At 45.4% G+C, this 17,533-nt stretch overlaps 1 protein-coding gene across 2 annotated transcripts; it reads right to left on the bottom strand.

Moving 5' to 3' along the window:
• On the bottom strand, positions 1-17,527 carry LUC7L (LUC7 like). Of its 2 annotated transcripts, XM_031060485.1 has the most exons (10): positions 15,961-17,527; positions 10,946-11,044; positions 10,141-10,251; positions 9,379-9,522; positions 8,830-9,006; positions 8,022-8,110; positions 3,748-3,777; positions 2,519-2,683; positions 1,451-1,512; positions 1-242 (listed from the first exon to the last, which is right to left on the bottom strand). In XM_031060485.1, exons 2-9 carry the CDS (start codon positions 11,039-11,041, stop codon positions 1,485-1,487), a joined length of 840 nt encoding a protein of 279 aa, XP_030916345.1. In that variant the 5' UTR covers positions 11,042-11,044; positions 15,961-17,527; the 3' UTR covers positions 1-242; positions 1,451-1,484. The 2 variants fall into 2 exon arrangements, with proteins under 2 accessions (XP_030916345.1, XP_030916344.1); XM_031060484.1 differs by lacking the exon at positions 1,451-1,512.
• Between the last annotated feature and the right edge of the window lie 6 nt (positions 17,528-17,533).

Here is a 17,533-nt window from a genome sequence, read left to right as displayed (position 1 = left end):
TACAAAAGATGAGTTGTATTCAGTAAATATAAATGGGAAATTTAGGCTTTGTGTAGAATGTTTATCAGACTATTTACAGTGCAACACAGATCGTTTGAGTTCAGATCTCGCCAGCTTCTCTCTCTTCTGACCTCTTGGAACGAGATTTGCCATTTGTGCTCTCGTGCCTCCTCTCAGAAGAGCTCTTCTCTTTCCTCTCTCTGTCTCGGGACTTTTCTCTTGAAGATCGATCTCTAGAAGATCTGCAGTACAAAGTAAACCATCGCTGTCAGCTTCACAGCATTGTCAAATCCCCACCAAGCAGTACCTTTCCCTGGCAGGGCTGTGGGATGCAGGTTCCCTACAGGAACATGCCTGGCTGCTGTGCCACGGGGAGTGGGTCCCCCATGACAGCAGCTCTGGGCTCTCTGCGAGGTTTCCATGCACAGCACAGCCTTTGTTCCTCCTTCCTCTGAGTGATCCTTTCAGAAGCTGTTGCCACAGGGGCTCTCTCAGGTCTTCCCTGTGCCCCTTATTATTTTTTTGGGCCATCCTGAAGTGCCTGCAATTTTTTCCTCATCTCTGACTCAGCTCATTTCATGGCTTCCAGAGCAGTTTTTCACTATGCCCTAAGCTACTGGCTTTCTGCTCAACTGCTTTAAATACCAGCTGGATTCTTTGCTGGCTCAGCCCTGGGCTTCTCACTTTGCATCCTGACAAATGCTGGCTTTGGCAGCATCCTGGGTTCAAAGTCAGGAAGATAGAGATTTATATTCCCAGCCCACAGCACATCTTTTCACAGCCACAGATTTTCAGCAGCGCTTCCCTGTGTCAGCCCACGCAGAATTAAACAGGAGGCTTCACATTAGGTCCAATCTGAAAGGCTGTTTCTTGTGTGACTCCTGCCAGCTTAGGGAATAGCAGGATTCAAAAGGAGCTGACCCTGAGGGAGCTCAGCAGAGGCTCCTACATTTTACTTCAAGGCTCAGTACACAGGGTTTTTTACAGTCACAACAGAAGGTACATTAGAGGTTCCACTTTCATTCTTGTTGATTTTAAGGCTTGGAAATACTGAAGAATTGATACATCAAAACCCAAAAGCCATTTAATTTTCATTAAACTGTGTCATTTAACATCAGTCTGTCTGATGACATTGCCTCTCTGCCTTTTCCACAACAATGCCTGCTGCCTGCAGACCTCCTACCCTGAGCTCTCCACATCCTGTGACACTCCCTTTCTTTCAGCAAGCGAGACCTCAGCCCAGCAGAACCTGAGGGCAGATTTCATTAACTCTCTTTCAGGAAATAGGGTTTTGCTGTTTGTTCTCTTGTTTTTGTTATGTTTTCTTAAACTGATCCTGGCCTGTCCCCAGCTCTCAGCAGTTTTGTGCAGGTGTGTGAGCCAGCCAATCCCCCTGCAGTCTCAATGGGCTGGTTTGGATGTGTTCAGGGGTTCCGAAGTAATCCCTTACCTGCTCTTTAGTAATAGTTATTACAGGATCTTCCTCACTTCCTAATTGTCCAAACTTCTTTTCTTTATTTTTCATGTTCAAGACAGATTTAAAAAAGCACTTTAGTATCTCAGCCATTGGAGAATCAACATATTTACACCCCCCCTCAATTATTAACAGACTTATTTTTCAGACCATTATTTCCCTCCCCTTCACCAGGTATCTTTAAAAGAAAAGCTGTTCTTACCCCTTAGCTAACCTGACACAAGACACACAACAATAGGTTTGTTTCTAGAATTGTACTTAAGTGCTGGTGCCTTATCAGGTGACAGTGCTAAAGCACTCCCCTATTAACCAGGAGGCTTTAAAAAAATCCAGATCTAACCTCAGCAAGCATCTGGATACAGACTTGCTCCTGGGGTTAGAAGAGTTGTAAGGGAACACAATGATTCCAGTCAATGTTTCTAATACCCTACACACACTTGCCTCATCCTTCCTCCAACACAGAGGCTGTTTTGCTGAATTTCAGAAAGACTTTAAGCCCTTCTTTGGACTATAGTGCTTCTCCTCAGAGACAGAAGAATGGTATACTCCTCCTGTATTTCTTTTTCAGGAGGAAAAAGTGCTGATTCCTAAAGAATTCTGTCTCTCTCAAGCAGCCTTCTAACAGAAGACTCCCCCCAGATCTCAAATCATAGACTCCTTCCCACTGCCAGCACTGAGAGAAGGAATCTGGGAAGCAGAAAATAACTACAGAAGTGTAATATCCAAACTGCCTCTCAGGCACTTGGCTTCTACAGGCCCAGGGAAGCTCAGGGAGGCTTTGTGCTGCTTCCCATCCAAGGAGCATCTTGAGGCTCAGCATTGCAAACCAGGGAGCCTGTTCTATCCCCTAGACTCTCCTCTCAGCTGGGATCTTGCTGTACAGCTGAGACCCCTGGGGAATCCTGCTTTGGCCCAGGAGCTGGCACAGGCCAGCACAGCTGCTCTGGAGAACCCTGCCACGCTCCTGCTCGCTCTATGGGCCAGGGAGGTCACTGTGAGCCAAGGACTCCCCTTTCCAGAAGCATTCCATTGGGGAATACTTACTTGTGTTTTGAGCTCCTGTCTCTGGAGCCCCGGCGGTGCCCTCTGCTGTGGCTGCGGGAGCGGCTCCGGTGGCGCCGGTGTCGGTCCCGGGAGCGCGAGCGCGACTTCCGCCGCTCCCGGGACGCTGATCTGGAGCGTCTCCGCCTCCGCTCCCGGGACCGGGATCTGCAGGGAACACACACGGGCTCAGCGCCTCACACCTACGCCCTCAGCACCTCAGACCTGCACCCTCACTGCCTCATGCCTGCACCCTCAGCGCCTCACGCCTGCGCCCTCAGATGCAGGTGAGCCTCAGTGCCTCACCTCTGCACCTTCAGTTCCTCACATCTGTCCCCTCAGCGCCTCACATCTGCACCTTCAGCTGCCTCATGCCTGCACCCTCAGCTGCCTCTCAGCCTCTCCTGAGTAACAAATACCCAGAGCACCATCACAGTCCAGCCCCTGCCCCCCACATCCCGGCCCACACCCACACACTGGGCAGCTGCCTCCTCCTGGGCCTTGTGCTACCAACAGAATGCCAGTGGATTATTCAGTTTGCTGGAAAGCTTATAGAAAAAGCTCCCACCGTTATTGTAAGCATGTGGAAAGGGCCAGAGCAGAGCTTACAAAGCTGCATTGCTCACAAGTGAGGCCTGGGTAAGTAGAAGAGAGGCCAAAGGAAATGGCCTATGATATTACCATAACCCTAAGAGAATCTTCCTTGTGAAAGTCCTGCACTTTAGAAGCAAGTTTATTTCACCCTGTTCTCAAAATAGGAAAGATGCCAAAGGAAAGCAGTAGGCAGGGAAATCTCCAGGTCCATTACCACAGAGAATGTTGCCATAGCATTAAGGCAAGCTCTTCCCAGAGATGTGGGGGTTTTAATCTCAAATCTCTGTATTTTCACATCTGAGGTATTATATATCTAAGAGATACTTCAGATATTACAATCACAGAAGTCTATCAGGTATTTATGGAAAGAGGCCTCGGGGACATCCAAGGGCTCACACACTGGAGCACACAGAGCCCAGCCTGGCCAGGCTACTCAGCACCTGCTCTACAGCCCCAGGAGCCACCCCGAGCTGTGCAGCACCACTGAGCTGCCCAAACTGCACTTCCCATCCCTTTCAGGAAGCAAACCTGACACTGAGGCACTAAGTGAACTCTATTGGTGAGACCCAGGAAAAACCTCAGGAGCTAGAAACAAACACAACCAGGCATTTGGGAGAAGTCCAGAACTGGGCACTCACCTTCGACGATCTCTATTTCTTGATCCAGACCTAGAAAGGAGAGGAGAGTTAAGTGAGAGAAGTTATGATACAGCCAGTGGGTTTTCAGGAGGAAAATTCATCCACCCTGGCAGCTCTTAACAGGAATAATCAATACCTCAAGTGATATATTATTAAAAAAAAAAAAATAAAGCTTGCAAAGAAAACAGTTAGCTTCAATTTTAGGATCAAGAATTTGTCAAAACCAGGAAAACATGAATTTCTGCACAGTGACCTTCCTGTCACTACAGAAAAGTCTAGAAATCAGACACTATTAATAAAGCACCCCAATGAACCTTTCCAACTAATTTTCTGTGCATATTTGTTACATACTCTACTCCCTGCAGTTTAACACCAGCTGGATCAACTCTAACATTTTCAAGAAGTGCCACTCTCCAATCAGAAAGACATCTGCCAGTTTTCTGATTTTGGTTCCTTTGAGGAAGTTGCATGCTAAAGGCCGGTGGGGTTTTTTTTTATAAAAAAACAACCTTTTCTCACTCCTTGTATTTGTTTACTAAACATAAGAAGGAAATTTGCATCAATATTTTTTTCCTTTTCAGGAAAGATAACTAGGAAAAAAGAGGGGACACAGCTACAAGAGAAGAACTATTACAAGTGACAGAGATAAACTGAAAATCCTTAGAAAGCACTTGAGAAGAATAATCCAGGCCTTGCTCTCCTTTCTCACATTCCACGAGCTTCAGAGCTCATGTGTGGCACTCTGAGCTTACTGCTGCCAGCATTAGCTCCTGACAGTTTGTAAATAACAACGGCAGAATTCTTTCAACTTCAGCAGCACCATTACTCAGCACCACTTAAAATACCTCTGCATATGAAAGCTGCACCCTGCCTCTTCCTCTGTGGCCACATTTCAGAAGTCTTGTTTTGCTTTAATTAAGAAGTGGCTCCTCTCCCTGTTTAGTGACTTAGAGACTCACTCCTGTAAGTGCTCCCCACTGCACACAGACTCACACACAAGTTCCATTTACACCCCACAGAGCTGTTCTGGCACCCTGACATGAAAGCTACATACAGACAAGAATTTAAGTAGCAACAGAGAAGCCTTTGTTTTAATACCATAATTTAAAACCATGCCTGGATAAGACAAGATTAAGAAAATCTATGTGCACTGACATTTCTTCAGTGAAACGGGATTGTTCAGTCATGGTAGAAAGTTTAAAAATCCCCCAAATTTAGAGGGGAATTCAGGTAAGGACTGTAAACAAAGTGGAGCTGAACTTGGAGTCTACACACATGATCAGCTGAAGGAAAAGCAGATAAAGCTGGAGAGCAAGGCAGTAACCACACACCTCCATTCCCAAGTAACAGAACCTGACAGAGCAGCAGGACCTCCTGGAGGTACCTGGCAGGCAGCTGGATTTTTTTGCTGGTTGTAATTACTCCAAGTTCTTACTGTTCTTTTTCCTCCTGATCACTTTATTCTGAACCACCAATGCACACATCCACAAAAGCCCTTCCACATCCCCTGAAAAGCCTGGCTGCCCTTCCATGCCTATCATCCAAGCAGGGGTATGCACAAAAAACATCTGATAATCACTCCCTAGAACCAAACTTCAGAATTCAGGAAGTATCCAAGAGAACAGCATTGTCCTTACTAGCCTGAATCATTGCAGGAAACAAAGAAGACTGCTCTCCATAGGAGCGAGAGGGCTGAGCAAGTCTATTTTATTTATTTTTTCCTCTTTTTTTGTCCCTGTATCACAGAGACTTTCTGCTGAGTTTCATAACCTGTCTTTTGTCCAGCTTAACAAAGGAAATCCATTTGGCACCTCCACCAGACTTGTTTGCTGGTGTACTGTGGAAGCAAACACTGAGGTCTGCACTCCCAGCATGCCATTTCTCCACAGAATTCCAGCCTCAAGAGATTACTGGGTACCCCACAGCCACCAGCAACATCACACAGGACTTGTGTTTATTACCACCAGGGTGGAATCCAGTTCACTCACTTCTATGTGGAATCACAGCTTATTGACAAATTAATTAAATGATTAATTGAGAGGCAGAGTTTCACAAGGAAAGTTTCACAGGTTTGTAGGGATGCCACAGTGCCTGTCAGTCACAGACTCCCAAAGTCAATGCACACTCTTCCTCCTACTGAAGTAACACCATGAAGGTGCTGTTTAGGAGGATATGACAAGAAGAGTTCTGAAGGAAACATTTTTCCTGTGGCTCCTTAAAGTACCAAACTCTGGATAAGAGAGGCTGGCTGGAAGGTGGTAGACATCACCAATTAGTTTTTGATAGAAAAATGCCCCTGTGAGCATGGTGTGCACAGCTCCCAGCAGATAAGTGACCAAGAAATCTGGACTCTAACCTCAGTTCTGACACTGAGTGTCCACTGGGAGAGCTACTGTCCTCCCTCAGGTCAAGTTCTCATTTTGGAGAGGCAATTGACTCATTCTTCACAAGTTTTCCTGTGGAGCACACAGGTGCCTCTGCACAGAGCCAGAGCAAAGGCCACAGGCTCTAAGTACTGTCACAATTGGAAACAGCAAGAACTCAGACTTTAGGCCAGCTCCATGCAGCTCTTAAAGCTTTCCTATTTTAAGCCTTAAATAAACATTCAAAAGCAGCTTTCAAACCCCCTCATCAGATGCATCCACATATGGACTACCTGTGAACACTAGAGGCTCTTTAGCTCTCAAGAACTGAGGGCTTGAGGTTTGTTTTTTTTTAACACTAAAACAAAACCACAGCCACACCACAGGAGGAAGAAAACCACATTTGAGAAGATATGGATCAACAAAGAGATCCAGAGGGTTCTTCCTGAACAACTCTGTTGAGAAATTTTTACAGAGAAATGACCTGCAGGAAGAAGAGGCACCATGGAGACAAACTGAGCCCATGTTAGGCAGGGTCCTGTGTGGGTCTGCCTTGAAGCAGCTGCATGAGAAGACACTTCCCATTTCACTTCCACATCTCTGACCACAGCAGCAGCAACAGCAGTCCCTTTTGATTAACTCCTGCACTGAAAAGCTACTGCCATATCCTGCAGCTCCCAAACTCAACTGCATTACAGTTGCATGGGTAACAGAAAGTTGTGAGGCTCTCCATGAAGTGCTGCAGTTCCACAGAAAGCTGTAGCATGAACTGCTCCTTCGTAAGACACCAGGAAATCTCCAGGGAAAGCCCACATTAAACACCCTAACTGGAGTTATGCATAACATGTACAAAATTATATGGATAATGAGTAACAGTTTGGGGCTCCCATCTCCATAATACACAAAAATGACCATGCTGGTATTTGTCAGCAATTCCAGCAAGGTACAGCCAGAGCCAGCACCATCTTAGAGTACACTGCAGTTATAAATCTCATATTCCTCAGACAAAGTCACTCTTCAGCTGACTCTGAGTTTCAAAAATAGCTCTGCAAAGGCAGCAAGGTTGGGGTCTTTTTGATGCAAGAAGTACACGAGCAGAAACACACAAGGTAAATAAGCAGGGAGATGCTGTGACAATCAGAACAGCATTCCTACTCAGCCACTTCCTCTGCCTGAGCCCTGCAAATAACCACCCTCCCCACACCAGGCTGCCTGAGCTGTTTAAACACAAATTGCCACTTCAGTTTAAGTACAGAAGAAATTGTTTGTCCAGTTCAGCTGGCAAGATGCAGAAGAGCTTGTCCTGAGAAAACCAATCAGAAAACCAGCCCCTCCCACTGCTCAGGAATTAGAGACATCTGAGCAGAAGGTGACACACATAGCTACAACCTTGGGATCCCTCAGCTTCCTCAGGAAATGCTTGCCAGAACACCTCACTTATTGTAGGAAAGTTACATGCAGGCCACTATTTGGCACATGGACACCAGCCTGTTGTCACCTCCAAGTCTCCAAGGAGTGAGGAGGGCTGTCCAGGGAATTGCTGCCTTTTGAGCAAGCCTAGTCCTCACTCATCTTAAACTTTCCCACTCAGGTGCTCTGGATGAGGGTATTTTATCCAGATTCAGATTCCCTAAGACAGGGATTAGGCCAACATAAGCCTCAAGACTACAGGGAACTCCCACCTTTTCAGACACACAGTGGAGGTTAAAATACATGTAAAATCACTCCAAGGTGAAGGAGTGGAGGATTTGTGCATTGTTTTAATCTTTAACTGAATCCCAAGATGCTCACACAGCATCTGGAGCACATCCAACAGCCACTCCAGAAGCAGATGCTGAACTCCTGCAGTGCTCATGTACAAGGAATCAGACCCTTCTGAACTTCACAGGCCAGTTCCCGGGTCCCACTCACCGTCTGCCCATCCTCTCCTCTCGTTCTCTCTCCTCTCTCCGTCTCAAACGATCCTGGTTTCTCTTCTCTTGCTTTTCTGCCACTGTTTTCTAGGGGGAAAAATAAATCCACATCATATTTCAGCCATGCAGTGACAGCCATTATTTACAGCCATGCAGTAACAGGTCAGATCTGCAGGAAGGACCGTTCCAATAGCAAGACAAAGAACCATTGCACTGCATTTTATGTGCTGAGTTAAGACCTCTGTCGAGGTTCTCATTTTTCTCAGTTGAGGCACTGACCTCAATGCACTGTGAGTGAGGCACAGGAATCACAACTCTGACTCAGCTAAAGGTCCCTGTTTGCAAGCAAGGCCAGTACCACAACCCATTATGAATAATTTCAGAAAACTCCTAATGGCTTCAGCTAGTCAAGATCTTTTCACTGACAGAACCATGTGAAACTCCAGTTCAAACATTTCATTAAGAGGTTTCAAAGTAAAAAAAAAAAAAAAAAAAAACCAAAACAAAACCCCAGAGTAACATATTTCTGTCACGTTAATAAGAATTACTGTACCAAAATTCCAAGGAATAAATTACAGCAGTGCTCTAGTTTGGCTGATTCTGAGGGTACATATTTAGTTACCCAGAAAAAAGAGAACAGAACCCAAGACAAGGCTAAACAAAGATCTGTTTGATGCTTTAGGAATTCTGCAGTCAGAAATTTCTGAGCTTTTACAAGCCCTCTGCAAAGAATTCTGTATTAATTTAATAGAAGTGTTCAAGGTCTTCAGAACTACAAAGAGGTGGTTTAGAACAGAAAGGATTACCCTCAGCTGATCCAGTTTCTCACGAATCTGAATGAAACCCAAGTGTAATTTGCCTCCGAAGTGGTCAGCAAGACGCCGGTCGTTGTCATGGAGACCCAGATATGCTGAACAGACTTCACACACACGCAGCTTCTGCTGCTGGAAACTGGATGCAGGCATTGAATTTCGGTATTCTTCCTACAGGGAGGCAAGAAAACCCACACAAATGTCAGGGAACCCTTACACAGACACAACCCTCCAGGGAAACCCCTACAAAGAATTGCTTTGAAGAATCAAAACCCACCCTCACACAAAGGAGGTGCCACACAAACGCTTTGTGGGCACAGCTAACCCGAAATCTATCCCTGCAAGGGAGTGGTGACCAAATATTTCAGAGGATAAAGCCCTCCCTGCACTAGATAAAAGTTTCTAAAAATCTTTTCATACACCACACCACACTGCCACCTGCTTGCTGGCACATAGCTGGAACTGCAAAAGGAGGTGTGAGGCAGAAACCACCCAGCCTGGCCCAGGCTCCTGTGCCAACCCACAGGAGAGCCAACACCGTACCTCTGCCTCTTTCTTTTTCGCCCGGACTTTCTCCACTTCCATCAGGATCTTCTGAGACTCATCAACATTTCCTTCAGCTCCCAGCTGTTCTGCTTTAGCTAGGAGTTTTCCAATATCTTCATTCAGCTCATGGACTTTCTCTGCCTGAAGAGAATAGTTAGTTGTTAGTAAGATAAAAATGTGATAAAGCTTGCAGGACAACTTTTTTTTTAAAGAAATACTGTGTAATGATATCTGTTGTTGGAAGATGATCATGAATCTCCAAAAGTTCCCAACAGAAGGGACTGGTGGACCAATGTCAACATAGTCACAGATGTGGCAAAGAGAGAAACTGGATGTGGAGAGATCATGATCTGTCAGTCATTTCTGGCTTACAGGTCAGCACAGAGACCACAAAATCAACTTCAGAAATGTCTCATATTGGCCCAATTTGGTGAGTTCCCAAAAAGGAAACTCCATGAGCATTTGTTAAACGAAAGAAAAATCACAGGATGATGGACTTACTATTCTAAATTATTATGGTAACATTTCATAGTATGGGGAAGAAACCAATATGCTTTATTTCCATGCTAAAGCAATCTCTTTTAGAGCCCACGGTGCTCTTTGTCTCCAGAATGGCCAGAGCAGCCATTTGGGGAGGATGACTGGAATCCCCAAATCCTCTGTGGAGCCTTACTCCCCAGTATCACTGGTGACAGAGAAACAGAGCCCCAGTGCTCCCACTGAGACTTTCAGAACCAATGTTCAGTGAGAGGCCAATACCTTTGCAGACACTTCAGCACTGATCTCTTCCTGTGTCTCAGCCAGGCGTTTCTTGGCCAGCTCTGTTCTCCTGTCACACTCTGCAATGAAGGATTCCAGGTGATCCATGGCCTGCATGATCAGACAAAGAATTATGAATGAAGCTGCTCTCTGTGCCAGATGTAGCTTTGACAGCCAACAGCTGCAATCCTGTATAATGCACAAACAACCTCAAGAACAGATGCTTTGAGAAAAAACCAAATGACACTTTGTAGAACAAGTTACATTTGACCCCTGCACTGTAAACCTGACCCAGTTCCTTTATTCTGACACATCAACATTGCTTTGCACTGGAACTTCCTTCCTATGCAGGAGCAACAGGCACAAAGACAAAAGCACTGGAATAACATGAAAAGGAAAGACAGAATTGTGCTTCCCCTTGATCTGTTCCATCACAGAAAGATTAAATGAAAGCTAGATCTGACAAAAGTTAAACTAATGAGCAGAAGGTTTTTAATGTTAAATCTCTTTCTGTGACAGGGCAGCAGGTTACAAGAACCTGGTACAGAGCAGCAGCTGTGGGATCCAAGGAATGCCAGGAGCCTCCCAGCTTGCTGGGCTAATGGGGTGGCAAAGGCCATAATTAATTCTGCATTCTCCAGTCAGCAGTCAGGCTGACATTCAGGAAGGGGCTGCACATTCTGGACAGGTAACACATCAAGCAACATGATGAGCTGAAATGGCCACTGCACTGAGTTCTACTGTTCAGCCCGGTAAATTCAAGAAGCAGTTTTCCCAAAAGTAACTAAAATTTCTCCATACTTACATCCAGCTCAAAAAACAGGTCTCTCTCTTTACTTGCAATCTCATAATCTGCTCTCAGAGCCAAGTCATGGATCTTTGTACATTCTCCCAGGTCCATTCTCTGTTAGAAGAAAAGGGAGAACCCACATAAGAACCCTCCATTACAGCAACAAGCAGCAGATGTCTCTTGCCAAGTGCATTATATCAAAATAAAGTATTTTCAGAAAAGCAGCTTTCTCTTAACCTCTCAGTACCAGAACCAGCCAGAAGAACCACATGCTTGCCAGAACTCGTTTTGTAGATGTTCTGGGAACATTAAAACAGCCCAAATGTTTTAAGTCCAGTCTTACTCCTGCTTTAAGTCCAAAGACAGCCTCAGAAATGGCTGGGAAGTAGATGGGTCCACTTCAACAGGCACCAACTGCAAATGCCTCCTATGCTGGAGCCACAGCCCAGGAAAACATACCTGCACCCTGTTTAAAGCTCCTCTGGAAATGCACATCTGTGTCAGGATGAGCCCAAGTAACATATGGCATACCAAATTGTAGGACACACACAGAATGCTCCCTATCAACAACAAAAGGACTTAAAAGGATTAAGGGCTACAGCCAGCAGCAATGCACAACCCCACACTCAGCAACAACAGACAGTGTTAATTCCACAGCCAGACCCTTCCCACATCCAGCTGCAGCCTGGAATTTGAAAACCTGCCCCGCAAAGCAAAGTCCAACACATAAGCCCGATTAATGAGAGACTTAAGAGCATCTCCCTTCCCAGAAAGCTGCCCTTCCCTCCCACTGCACTCCACTATTTGAATTTGTTATTTTTTCTCCCACCTAACAGTTTGCAGCCACATGAACCCAAGTCAATTATGCTCTCAAGACATGGAAGCTGCATTTCAACATTATCAATTTGTAACAAAGAACCTTTCTCTTACTCTTAGAGTAGTAAAGGAAAATGACATTTTGAAAGCCAAAATAATAAAATCCCTAATTGTGAGCCACTGTAGGAATGGCAGGGTACATGTCATTGCATGAAGGAACACCCCAACTCACCACCCTCTTCTCTCACTGTCACCACCAGTCCCCAGGAGCCCAAACTTCAACATGCACAACAGGTGTCAACCCAGTGGGCTGCAGAGAAAGCTGAACTTGGCTAACACTGAATCCCTGTGGAATATCACAAACTAAAGCTGGGGATGCTCACATGAAATAATACACTTAGAGAGCAGTGTTTAGCATGAAGCAGAGCAACTAAAGCAAACTCTACCAGTTTATGCTCAGGTTTTCAGCAGGTGCCTATTACTGGATTTTCTCTTCTAGAAAAGGAAAAAAATCCAGATGACTTGCCACTATTTAGCATTCTTCATTTTGCTCAGATTTACCAGAACCAGGAGGTCAGAGGCAGCAGGCCACAGAAACAGGCACTGCATCCAGAATACTCCTGCTGAGCACTCTAATGATAGAAATGCAATGCCTACAAAAAAAGCACTTTGGTACTTTTAAAGCTTGATCATTCTCAACTTCAGGCAAGCCACTTCAAAGAATGCTAGACAGTTCCTGTTATTTTACCACAAAAATAACTTTCTATGATGTGACACATCTTTCATTCTTCTGGTCATGCTACTGAGATCACTTTCCAAGATAAGGAGAAAATAATGGTATTGGATGTGATTGTCACACATTATAAATATTCTTATCTGAGCTCTTCCTGCAAGCTGAGCCAATAACCCCACTTCAGAGAAGGGGCTCTCACCACTTTAGAAGAGCCAACAATGCTTGTTCTGAAGCTCCCTATTCCTCTCCCTGCTTGTTAACAAATCCCTCAACCTTCCTCATGGAAGAACATTCAGTTTTCACTAGCTTATAAACCTCAAATCTTCCTCCACATTCTTTGAGACGTTCAAGTGCAAGGAGATTTCCACAGGTGTTGCTCACTCAGGGTAAGACCACCAGCCCTTCTGCCTCAAAGCCTCCTCTCATGCCAAGGAGGGCTCATAGAACACTCACCCTTTCCACAGAGACCACAACCTGCTCCACTCAACACTGGCTGGGTTAAAACACAGGTATGGGAGACAGGCAACCAGCAGAGCCTGAGCAAAGATTTAACTCCATATACACACAAAGACATTTAGATGTCTTTAGATGAAGACATTTAGATGTCACTGATAATTAATCCTGCTCACATTTGCTGAGAAATCCACATTCTGAGGTATCTCTTATGATCTCAATTGAACTGGCAACTCACCACATAATGAAATTTCCACAAAGATACTTTAACAGTGATCAAAGATGCAGAGTTTCATCCAAATGAAAAAGGAAAGCACAGACCCCCTCTCAACCCACAAAAACCAATTCTAGAACCTACAGATTTCAACTCATATTCCCCAGCAGGGTACACAATTAATTCCCTGGGTGTAATTTCCAAGGTATGTTCAGTCTGGGCAGCTTTGAGGCTCATCTGTCCACCTCCTAGTGGAGCTGAAATTCAGGAGAATTGCCAGCTGATGCCATCTCTTGATGTGCTACACCACTTTCACTGATAGAAATACACTCACCATGAGCTGCAGAGAGAACTTAGCACTCACCACAAAGGATGTGGATGCAAAGGTAACAGCTTATGGCTCACTAAACCAACTTCTGCTCTCCCAGAATGTTCCTCCTTACCCACAGAGACCAAAGAGAACCACTGTAGGTTATTTAGTGGCAAGTTTAGACAAGTTTCTGAAGCCAAAAATAGAATAATCACAGGAGCAAACCAACTTAAAATGACAACTCTTACAATCAGCAACACTCGTGCACCTAAACAAAGCAAACATCAACAGGCCTCCTGCAGCTCTCAGGAATGTTCCAGAGCTTTGCTTACAGTCTGGACTCCTTTTCTTACTCTGCACCTGAAGGTCAGTGAGTGGAACTCCATCACATTTCACAGAGCACAGCTCCCCAAGGGATCAGCTTCCTGCTGCCTTCAATCAGCTTCCCACTAAGGAATATCTGCACACAGGAAGGATGCAGCAGCAACAATGCCTTAGGGGAGGACACAACACAGCAAGCACCAGAAGGCTTGGAGCATCTGTTGGAAGTTTCCAAGAGGTCCTGATTTCTGCAGTAACATACCCAGAGATGGATTATACCCCACCCAACTGAGAGAGATTCACTCATACAGCTCTTCCCTAGCAGAGCACTGGGAAGTGCCAGTGAAGCTGCCCGAGATCACGAGGGAGCTGCACACTCCAGCTCAGTTTCACTCTGTACTGGCAGCAGTGACAGCTGAAATGCTCTTCCTGTTCTGGACATCACATGTTCTTTCAACACAGATCTGCAGCACCAACACTTGCTCTGGCCCCCAGGAACCTGCTGAGAGAGGTGCAGAGCTCCACACCCACTTCAAGGCCACCACACAATCATGTGAGAGAGCCACAAGATCACTTGTGCAGGAGCAGCCTTTCTTCATGCTCCTGCAGCTTGTTAGCACAAACTCCACAGTGAGAGGGAAAGGACAACCCAATCAAGACAAGTAACAACAGAAGCAGAAGAAACAAATTCCTCAAGGTGCTTCTCTGCCCCAGGAGACTCAGAACCCACCTGAAACACTTCAGACTTCCTCCACGCTTTGGCACCAGTTCACACATGTCACTTATGCTGAACTAGCCCTTCAACTCACCATTTACCCTCTTTCTGAAAACCTGCTTGAAGAGGCAGAAGGCAGCCTTCATCTTCAAAACACCCTTTGGGCCCAAAAAACTGTTGTAGAATCTTGTATCAAAAAACATACCCTGACCACACTGACCCATACAAAGAATGGGAGTTTAAAATTCTGAAATGGAGGTGAACTCGTATGGAGGCTGATGGAGCAATCACTGCAAAGCACATCCGAGCTTCAAATGAATTTTAAAAAACAGAGGTACAGAGATTGGTATTCAGCTTTTCCAATCTTATTCTGCAAAGGCAGCCACTGAGAAGCTAAAGTCTGAGTGTTCAGAGCAGAGGCAGCTTTTGCTACAGCTCCTTCTACCAGTGCTGCCACACTGCTGCTATGGTGGTGACACAAGAGGGGCAGCAGCACCAGCCCTCCCTTTGCTGGAGACCCACTGTGTCCAGCCAGCTCCCCAAGGAGCACCAGGAAGGGCTATAAACAACCACAGCATCTTCCAGCAATCTGGTTTAAGTGGACAGACACTGAATTGCCACGGTATTTCATGCAAACAGCAAGGGCAAAGATGGATTTCAAACATCCATATTTACCTCCATCCTGTGACTGCTGCACAGAGATGGTGACAAAAGACACAGTTTTCTTTCCAAAGGCAGGCTGCAGGTTTCATCTGGGAGCCTCATATGAACACTTCCTTCACAAGAGCTCACTGCTACAAGCCCACATCACCTTCTGCTCTCAGAGGCAGCACGTGAGCCAAACCTTTGAACGCTGGCCAGCTCTGTTCCCACAGAGGGAACAGCAAAGGAGCTGAGACAACTGTTTGAAACCAGTCGGGCAGAGTGACACAAACAACCAAGCAGCTCAAACAACCAACACTCTGCCAGAGATGTGACCTGCCACATCACCACAGTAACAACAGAAAAGCTGCTCTTCCATCAGGGCTGGTGAGAGGAGACTGAAAATCTCCAAGGATTTGTGCAGCTGCTAAGGAAACACTTGCTAACCTGAAGATGCAGCAGTGAACCAGGGCAGCAGCCCAGCTACAGCCTTGGAACCACCATAGCACAAGTTGCAAGCTCTGACTACCTCAAATTGCTAAAACAGAAATAATTTTGCAACTTCCCACTGGATTGTGAAAGAAAAAGCATTTCAGGTGAATTCTGAGAGCTCCTGGTTTGGTTTTTTGTTCGTTTGGGTTTGGTGGTTTTTTTTTGAGAAGTGAGAGCAGTTCCATACACAGGTCACAGGAAATGGCATTAGGATTGTGACTGCTGTCTGAGCACAGAAAGCCTGATCTCTCCTAGAAGTCACCCACCCTGCACAGAAAAGAATTGTACCAACATCCTCCTCAGCAGAACCCCTCATTCCAGAGGACACACTTACTGTTCCAGCCAGGATATCGTGGGGACAGCAATCCAGGAGGTGGCTCTTGCACACACGATCGTCTGTAAACTTCACCCTTTGTCTGGTTTCATCTCCTGAAATTCATGTGTGGTTTAAATAAGGAGACATTAGAACACCAAGAGAACACAGGCATCAGCATGAACATTTCACCTCTATATGCAGATTAAAATATTTGGTGCTCCTGCTCCCCAAAACTACTCCAAAAAAAAAAAAAAGCTTAGAGGGTAACAGGATATTCTGGAACACTTATAATTGGCAACAAACACTATTTTAGCATTTATTCATCCAGGACACCATGTTAAACACAGTGCTGGTGAGCCAAGCAATGTCCAAGGCCTGTCATCCACATAAAGAAGCAGCACAGCCAGAGGAGAAAAGGAGACAGACAGGCTGGCTCCCAGCCAAAACCTGTTTATTTTTTCCACCCTTTCTTTTTCTTACTGTGAAGAAGGGGCAGGAGATACCAAACCCCACGCTAGCAGATCACAAAACAGGGCTGTGCTGGGCAAAATTTACAGGCAACTGCTCTTTGCTCAGGTGATAATTGAGCCATCATCAGTCCATCTGTTTGGAACCCAACTATGCAGGGTGTGCTCTCCCAGGCCCTGCAAGGAAGGAGCTGGCAGGTCCTGGCCTGGAACACACCACGTGCTCCCCACCCCCAGCCCACCCTCAGAGGACATTTTACACTCAGGAGCCACTTAAACGAGACAATATCAGAAAAGCAAAACAATAAATAATAAAAAAAGAAACAAAGTTAGTCAATACACACTGCGAGCTCCAACACATACTATACCCATCTGCATTCTTCAAGACCTCAGCTGCAGAATTTTATGCCCATTGTTGAAAAGTTTTAAAGGAAAAGCTTTCTTGCCCACACCTGCAGTAAGGAAGTCAGGGGAATGATACATAAAAGTAAAGGCAAAGTGGTAATGGTATGTGACAATTTTAAAGCTCATCTGTGCATATGACACAGGTATGTGTAATACTAAAGTATGAATATAGTTTAGGATTCACAAGCATCCAGGAATAATGTCGTGTCTACTGAAATTTTTTTAATTTTTTTTTCTTTCTAAGCTACACTTTTAAAGTTACTTGTGAAAAAAAGCAAACACTTTTTTTTTTGTTATAACAGCTTTAAAAATTGGTTGTGACTCACGGCTCGATGAACATGAGGCTTTTCTGCAACTCCCTTGCAGATTGATGTAGGCAGGCAAAGATACACTGAACCTTTATAAATAAAATAGAGGGGCCACAATTGTTCAGTTTGTATGAAATAAAAATATGGGAAGCAATTCAATAGCAACTCAATACACAGAGAAAGAAAAGCACTTATTCACTTACGAAACAAAGTGCAAAGTGCCTGGACAGCCCTGTTAACGTGCCAAAGGGAATTTAAGTACCCAGCGAGTCGCAGAAGGGAGACACAAACCGCAGCGGGACCGTATTTTGCACGGGCTGTCACATTTCTCGTCCCGGACAGCACCCGGCGCTGCGGGCACACCTACCTACGCGCCTCTGGACGTGGGGCACCGAGCCGGCCCCACGCCTG

This window comes from Geospiza fortis, unplaced genomic scaffold (assembly GCF_000277835.1).
Source record: "Geospiza fortis unplaced genomic scaffold, GeoFor_1.0 scaffold114, whole genome shotgun sequence".
NCBI lineage: Eukaryota > Metazoa > Chordata > Aves > Passeriformes > Thraupidae > Geospiza > Geospiza fortis.
Note: the sequence above shows the minus strand (reverse complement) of the source record. Positions and strands in the feature narration are given on the sequence as shown.